An 8,701-nucleotide genomic window follows, 5' to 3' on the forward strand; every position below is an offset into this window, starting at 1 on the left:
AGGATGCTATTAAAGCAAACTGAGCTTCCTGAACACCTCACCACAGGCTGATCGCTTCACTGCCACCCTGCGTTAATTAAGTCAGTCATGCAAAAGGAGCCCCAACAAAGACTGGAGTACACATACTGTTCAATATATGGAGATTGTCTTAAGCAGGTCTATATAACATGACTTTCTGTTTTTTGAATGGTATTAGCAAAATATATCAGTTCTCCCAGTTTTGTAAGCAAATCTGCCCTGATAATGAAAGGCAATGAAAAACAGAAGCAGAAATATCTCAAAAAAGCTGAAATCTGTAGACTTTAAGAAAACAAGAATAAAGAACAATTAATTTTTTTTACATATTATGTCTCCAAAACGTCTGCATAGAGACAAAAACATACTACAAGTATTCCCCGATGCAAAGTTTGATCTATTTCAACTAATGACGTGCAGATGATTTTAAATTTAGCTCCAACAGGACCTGAACGCACCCTGACTGCTAACACTGGCAGCCATGGAAACCGTTGGACGCCAAACATGGCGCGGTGGATGCTAATGCGCTAGAAGAAGCTACCACAGCTAGCATCTCTAAACGCTACATCTGGTCCTAAATACACGTAAAGGCGATATTAGAGACAGATAGAAGGATATTGCTTTAACGAAGCCTGGTTTTATTTGCCTTTTATTTGTGAATTTATTTGTGAATGTTTTCTCAGTTTAGACCACTCGGTTAGCATCTGCGCTAGCTTTAGCATCCCTCTACACCGATGGCTTTCTATGAAGTGTACTCTCACCCGGTTCTGGTTCGGTACAGATCCAGCGTGTGTACCAAAGCCACCCTGTTCCTGGTGGTGGTTCTGTGCCTCACATACATCGCACCTCTGTTGGTCGCTTACAGAAGCCAAGGTAAAGTAATGTTTTACTGCAAACTACTGCAGGGATTTAAGATAAAATATGACAAAAGTACATATTATTTTGTCCCTTTTTGATATTATACTGATTAAATAGAGATCAAAGTTGACTGTTTATTAGATATTAGGTTAATTCTCTGGGTTTAGGTTGCAAGTTAAAGCTTTAACAGTCATAGTTATAAGTAAGTACACCTGGCTTTATTCCAGGGTTCTATGTATCAGGAAATGACATAGAGTCATATTCAATAAATTAGACTATTATTGAAAAGTTCATTTATTTCAGTAACTCAATGACTGCATAAAGATTTATTATACGCAGACAGTGATGTTTTCAAGCCTTTTTCTGTTAATTATGGTGATTTTTCACCTACAGCTAACTAAAATATGTCATTTAAGATTAGAAGATTACATTGGACCAATAAAATACATTTTTAATACAGACATGTGGGGTTAATGAAAAGTATGTTTAGTTTTTGGTTAAAGGTTGTTATGTTCAAAAGGTAATTTTAATCTGACAAATGAGCCTCATCAGAACATATATTCTAATTAATTAAATATGATTATTCCACACTGTCAACGTAGGGAACAAAAAGTTGCTGCTCCTGAGTTTGGGAAGAGTTATCAGGCTATTTTCAAACAATTTGAAGTTTATCACGAAAAATAATCACAAGTAGAAAACATTTAAGAAAGCTGCCCAATCACCCCAGCAGTGGACATTAAGGATGGGCAACATAGACTGTTGTTTTGTGATAATAATTGTGATTACAATAAAAGAGACAATAAAACGTATTTAAGCACATTGTGTCTGTCACTGCCTGAAGTCAGAGCACTATAAACACAAATGCCACCGCAAAAATAAAACTTACCTATTGTCAAATGTGCAACTTCAGTACTCCATTCACATTAATTAGTGTGACTGTACAGCTAAGCAACACGCAATTATTATTATTATTTTCAAATATTCTTACATCGATTGATTATCAAATGTAACAAGTGGAACAGAAAAGTTCAAACTGTAAAAGCGACGATCCCAACCATGCGGTCAGTTTTTGGTATTTGGCAGACATCATCATTACAGTTTGTTATTTTCATAATAAGTCACAACTCCAGAGATAAATAATTTAATTATAGAATCTCTAATGGACATCCCAGTAAATCCATCCCAAAATGAGACTGTGCAATGCTAAGAGAAAAAAACAACAAACCTAAAAGCTCCATCTCAGACTCTGCCTCAGTTAGCATGTTAAATGCTGATGTTTATGATAGTACTGATAGATAGACAGATAGTTACATACTTACATCATTAATACTGAAATAAAGTTAGGATTAGAGGATTATTAAAAGACTGAACATGTTCTGCTTGTTTGGAAGGGTAGCAAGCTGAAATCCCGGTGTACTCAGATGAAACCAATGTAGAGATGTTAAAAAAAACAAAAACAAGCACAGCGTAACAGCACAGGCGTCTCATATCAAGTGTCATGCACGGTGGTGGAGGGGTGATGATTTGGGCTTGTTTTGCAGCTACAGGACCTGGTCATCTTGCAGTCATTGAGTGGATCTTAACTCATTTGTATAACCAAGTATTTTAGAGTCAAATACTGAAGCTTGGTCCAAACTGGGTCGTCAGTAGAACAATAATCCCAAAGACGGGAGAAAACTACAACAAAATGGCTGAACAAGAAAACAATAACGCTGTTAAAGCGGCTCAGTCAAAGTCCAGACCTCAACCTAACTGAAGTTATGTGGTAGTCCTTAAGAGAGCTGTGTAGAAAAGAAATGTCTGCAAACTTCAATGAATTGAAGCAAAGATTAATAAGAGTGGGCCAAAATTGGCTGTGGATGTAGCTGCTGAATCATGAGATGCACTCAGGTGTTTTTCACTGTTTGTCCATTTTGGTTTAACATTTGTTAATAAATGATGACAATGTGGAATCTGTTGTGTTTTTTATGTAAGATTTAATTGTTTTTGAGTTACTGTGAAACAGCTTATGAATGCCTTTTAAATGCAGGCTGTATCTGCTGATTGAAAATTCTTAAATGTGACGGTAAACCTTGCAGAGACATAAAATAGAACTCATCTTCTGTGATCGATGTTTCCAGTAGCAATTTAAATAGAAACAATAATACCCAGAAAGCTTTGACCCAGTGTTATTGATGACTTGAGAGAAACTGTTTGCCCTCTATTTTTATTGCAATTTGCCCTCTAAAGTAGAATAAGTGTTTACTTTTATAGATTAATGACTTCTTTTAGAGTGTAAAATCTCAGGAAAGATAATGAGATGTTATCATGACCACAAGTAAATAAATGTTTAGATCATACATCTGGTCCAATGGAATGAACAAGCAGACATGCATCTTCAGTTCTAAACTGTTGTTGTTTCAGGTTTCTGGATTAAAAGAAACATTTATGAAGAACAGCCTGTGGTCAGATTCCAGTACCAAACGCTGCTGGTGGCAGCAACCAGTTTACAAGGAGACTATGTTGCCTGGAGCACGTTCCCTCATCTCAACAACATGCTTGGGTCTAACCTAAGGATTCCTGCTGTCTCTGTAAGAACAGAATAATTCACCTTTATTTCAAACTAAATTGGTCCATATCATCAAAAAACATGTAGACACACATCAACGGTCATGCAGATCAAATGGATGCAAAGCTGCTTAAAACCATAAAGTTATTTGACTATTGAAATCTAACCAACAGGAAATTGACTGGGATCCGTCCATCTTCAGATCCATTAAGAGGTTTAATAATGATAATCATTTATTAACTTTAGCAGCCTTTCATGGGGAAATGCATCAAGTATATGCAAAGCATCAACAATTAGTCTCTGCCTTTCTTTTTCTATGCTTCTGCAATTCACTCTTGCATATGTGATAAATCCCCAGTCTTGCTCCATCACTGCTTAATTGGTCACAACGTTTATTTTTTATTTTTCCACTTTCTTTTTTAGTACCCACCATAGATGGAGATCAAAGTCTGAGGAGTTCACAGGATTGAATCGAATCATTGACCGAAGTTGCTCTTGCCGAATGTTTTCTTTATTCATAATGGTGCTTGTACACTGAGTTAGTCTGCTCTCTTGGACGAGAGGCGACCTCATGCAGGAGTGGCCTTCATTATCGGCATGACAGACCTCCACACAGTTTTAGTCAGAGGAAATAACTCGATATCAGTCGTCTGCAGTCTAGTCCTGCGCAGAATATCAATCTGTGCTTTATTATCATTTTTTCAAGTGGCTTATTAACTCCCCTTTTTGAAACCAGGCCAGCGTGTAAAGTCTTCAGCTCGCTGCACGTGCAGAAATAGACATACCTGCTGCCATTTCTAAGCAATCTGCACTGGTGGTGTCGTGATTTCTTTAGTTAAATTCTCTTCAGTCTCTAAATTTCTAGCCGTGACTGTACCTTTTAATCCTGTTTCTTTTTTGGCAAGCTGCAGAAAATTTCAGCAAACAAACTTAATTTAATTTTTGTATGTACCTACATCATAGGTGAGAGAAGAGGACCAGAACCAAGATGGGAAGTTGGACCTTTTGACATTTCAGCTGCAGCTTCCTCTGAAAGCTGATGAACAAGTCTACAGTGTTCAGCTGCTGCTCACCTTCAGCTACCAGCTCTTTGTACGTATTCTGCTCTCTTCCATGAGCGGGTCCGGTCACTGTGAAAGTCTCATCCTGTTGTTGTGATTCTTCGCTCACTTCCTGTTCGGTTTGGTCTTGTAGTATGAATTTAAAAACACAGCCCCTCCTTTTCTGTTGAAACTGTGGGCTGTTTATTCACACATGGCATTTTTCATGTACTTTGTGATCAAGAAGCTGACATCCTCATCCAAAAAACGTTACGGATGCTGCAGACATTATTCCAATTAAAAAGACAGCTATCCCTTCTCTTCCCCAGCGGATGTCCACGGTGGTGATGCAAAGCCTGGCGTTTGTGCAGCACTCCTCTCCTGTGCCTGGAGCAAAGCTGTTCATCAGCGGAGACCTGAGGCTGCAGCAGAGGACACCCCTACCTCACTGGGGGCTCTACAACATTTACAACGTAAGAGAGGACACACTTCTGGACAAAAATCACTTGAAACTCAGCTGTCAGAGTGTTTTATAGACAAACTTTCAGATTATACAGGTCACACATAAACCAAACATAACAAAGCAAACACCGTTCACAGGACCTTTATGACCAGGAGGAGAGAACTAGATGAATGTCTGAGAACATAGGAAAATCTACAGTAAATATAGAAAAATAAGCTTTAACTTTTCACTGAAACTGACATCTGGGCTGAGTGAACTTAATATTTACATGTTGGATACTGGGGTAAGTAAAACTTTTGTTTTGTCTTTGTTGTTGATTTATCGCTAAACAACAAAATTTATGTGTCCTGACAAGAACAATAAAGAACCAAGTTAAGGTTAGAGAAGGCCTGATCCAGGGTGAATGTAAGTTGATACACATGCAGACCAGTGATGGGTATGTAAACAATGCATTTAAAGATTGGGTTTGAGTGATGAAACTTCAAACTGTGCTTAAAGTTCAGCAAACACAAAGAACGCCCCTCATACTCATCACCAGCTCCTATCAGACTTTGATGGGAGATGCGTTGTAGATTTGCATGATTCTGGAGGGGGGGGGGGGAATGAGATATTATTGGCTTGCATGTGTGATTTCACATCACTCTGTCTCACCTGGGTGCTTAAATGTTTTTTCACAGAATATAATAGAAGTTACATAAACATTAATATACAGTGTTATTCTGTGTGCGCTGTTGCACATCCTCACCCTGACCCTCAGAATCATCATCGAACCTGTTTATATTTACAGTGTATTAAACACATGCTGCAGAATCAGACATTCAGGTATTCCATCTCCTTCTCTGGTTTGATGCAAAGGTGTCGGTGATCGACGGCTCCAGCCCTTTTGCGAGTGCGTACGACCTGACCAACGTTATGAGAAGCTACCAGGAGAGAAACTGTAAGTAATGAAGGGACTTATTTTATTTGCTTGCCTTCTGTCTGTACTGGAACTGAAAAAATATTCTTTTCTTCTCTGCGTTCTCTAAACCATAGTAACGACGGTGTTGTCCAGCCCAACACCAGTCTGGACTGTGGGACGAGCTGCTGGCTCCCCCTTTGAGCTTCATACTGAAATCCGGTATCCCTTGGAGATCATCAGATATCCTTTTAACAAGAACAATGAAGGGGTTGAGTCTGTATGTTAATATGAGGTGGTTTCTTTAAATATTAACTATCTAGGTATAAACCTGATAGTCATTCATGGAGGTACACCAAGAAATCCGCTGTTGACAAGAATCAGCTGATTTTGAACTTATGATTGACCCTGATGGGGGATTAGCTGGTCAAAACCTTAAAAATTCTATGTTTTTCCAATCAGTGAATGCACCATACTAAAGGCGACCAGGTCCACTGACTACAGAGGGAAGAGGACTCAAAGGTGGCTCTTTTAATTATCACTGAGGTGTTGAAAATGAAGTCAGAGGAAGCACATGGATTGAAGGAGCTTTATAAAAGGACATTCCAAAGACATTCCCAGTTTATTTCCATTTAGAGCAATGAAGAAACTCCAGCTAAAATCATTTGAAATCCCATTAAATAGAACGTTGAGTATTAAATAAAAAGATAAAACACAATCAAAAAACTCTGACTTCAGATGAACATATTTCATGTATTTGTCTTTTTTGTTAATTACATTATAGAACATGTTATGATGGTTTAAACACAGAAAATAATAGAATGTTTCTGTTCTTACTAAATATCTTCTTTTTAATACTATATTTATGGGGGGCTGAAAAGCAGCAAATTTTAAACAGAAGAAATCCTTAAAAAAGTTTCCATCTAAGACCATCTTGACTGAATGTGGAAATGAAACAATCTGTCGGCTTAGACATTTGGATGTGTTCTCTCGCATATTTGTCTTAGAATGATAGGCAGTGAAATACTGAGTGTGTTTGTGTGAAATTATACTTTTTCCATTTGTGAAGATATTTCTCAGTCGACTGCATCACATGAGGAACAATCTTAAGAGTCTCCTTCTCATTTATATTCGGTAAGAAAGCTGGTAAATACGAACTGTTCTGACCATCTAGTTCAGACCAAGTGAGTCACAAACACTGAGACCACTCAGGAATGAAGAACGTATCAAAAGCTTTACAAGATTTTGAAACATTTCTGCCTTAACCGCCCCCATCCACTTATCGTCCCGGCTTCTGGGAAACCATCAAGTTGGCCTGGATCCAGTACGTCAGCATCCTCCTCGTCTTCCTTTGGGTCTTTGAACGCATCCAGAAATTTGTTTTCCAGAACCAGGTTATCAGAACTGTACCTATACCTGTGGGAAAACCTCACCTTTCCTGAAATAGGGATAATACATTTTCTATAGGATTAGACTGAAATTTGAAATCTACACGTTTTCTCATATAACTCCATATCTTTGACATTAGTTTTTTAACTTCATGTTTGTGTTACTAGCGCTATGGTAAAAGTGAAAGAGTTGACCCTTTCAGCTTGAGACATTTTATCACATTGTTACAAAAAGTCTGCACATCTTCATCAGTGATGATGAGTTTGACACCACGAATAACATCTGGTGAGACCAGAACTGCAAAGAAGAAGTAATAGAACATGTTTGTGTTTCTCAAACTGCTGTGTCCGGCCAACACTCATCCATGCATTATAAATCTGCTCTGATATTACACAAACTGATGACAGCATGCAGGTTTTATCTCAAGACACAGCTGTTATACAAGGAGGAGGTAAAAATATAAAACAATGAGTTGGTTGCATTTTCCTGCACCTGTGAGGTCAGTATAGACATCCTAAAAGGCCTTTTCTTCCTGCAGCAACTGGATTGCAAGGGCACAGCCTCAGTTTTGGGGGTTTGTCTTTTTTGTTATCACATTACAAGATTAAACTCACCAGCTGTGTCTGGTAGATAACCCTAGAAAACAAACACCTACATTTCAGTATCTAAAATGTCTGGACTTGTTGCAGTAGGTACAGTCTGTTTCTGGCTACTTTTTGCTAATTAATCAGAAGACTGATAAGACTTTTCTCTGTAACAAAAACTTGACAAGAAAAGCAAATTTATTCTCTTTCACGTTTCTATTGTTTTTCTTTGTAATAACTTAATGAACCTCCGTTGTCTTAAAAATTAATTATTCTTCTATTACTGTTGTATTATATCATTTAAAAGGCATCGATTTTGTGAATAAATGTTCTATGTTTATGCATTTCATTTGTTTATTACATGTTTTAAAACAGTTTATGATAAAATAAAAAAATGGTTTTGTACTGTATATAGATTGCTGGACCAATAGCTTTCCTTCAGTTTTTGTTCTCTGTAATTCAAACACTTTTTTTTTATTTGTATGCAGTAATCATATTTTAACAGTCAATCAGTTTTTTGTAACTCCCGGTTTGTAATTTACAGTTATTTCCTAATTTCTGCAAAACGTATTGTCAATTCAAATACAATGGCTATTTTTCCCCATAATTCTTCAAACAAGCATTTAATAACAAGTTAACATTTTGATTTTTTTTAAAATATAGTAAGTTTAAAATTTTGTGTCAGCAAGTCTTCTTAACTTCTGTATCAGTTCAGTTTACGCCTCAAACTTTCTTGCGTCCATCCATCCTTCCTCCCGTTGTCTTTTGCTTTTCTAATACCGGGTTGTAGCCCCAGGAGGAACATCCCTCTTCCCACTGACACTCACCAACTTATGCTGGGGGGTCCCAGGGCATTCCCCCTGGGTAGAAGGGAGATAAAATCATTGTCTAAATTCAGAGGATGCATCC

At 37.6% G+C, this 8,701-nt stretch overlaps 1 protein-coding gene across 1 annotated transcript; it reads left to right on the forward strand.

The window, feature by feature from the left end:
- Positions 1 to 488: 488 nt before the first annotated feature.
- Positions 489 to 8,202, forward strand: tmem231 (transmembrane protein 231). Its single transcript, XM_047347162.1, has 7 exons — positions 489 to 888; positions 3,277 to 3,443; positions 4,385 to 4,513; positions 4,791 to 4,934; positions 5,780 to 5,861; positions 5,957 to 6,062; positions 7,099 to 8,202. Exons 1-7 carry the CDS (start codon positions 750 to 752, stop codon positions 7,259 to 7,261), a joined length of 930 nt encoding a protein of 309 aa, XP_047203118.1. The 5' UTR covers positions 489 to 749; the 3' UTR covers positions 7,262 to 8,202.
- Positions 8,203 to 8,701: the final 499 nt, after the last annotated feature.

The sequence above is a fragment of the Girardinichthys multiradiatus genome, chromosome 2, assembly GCF_021462225.1.
Source record: "Girardinichthys multiradiatus isolate DD_20200921_A chromosome 2, DD_fGirMul_XY1, whole genome shotgun sequence".
Classification (NCBI taxonomy): Eukaryota; Metazoa; Chordata; class Actinopteri; order Cyprinodontiformes; family Goodeidae; genus Girardinichthys; species Girardinichthys multiradiatus.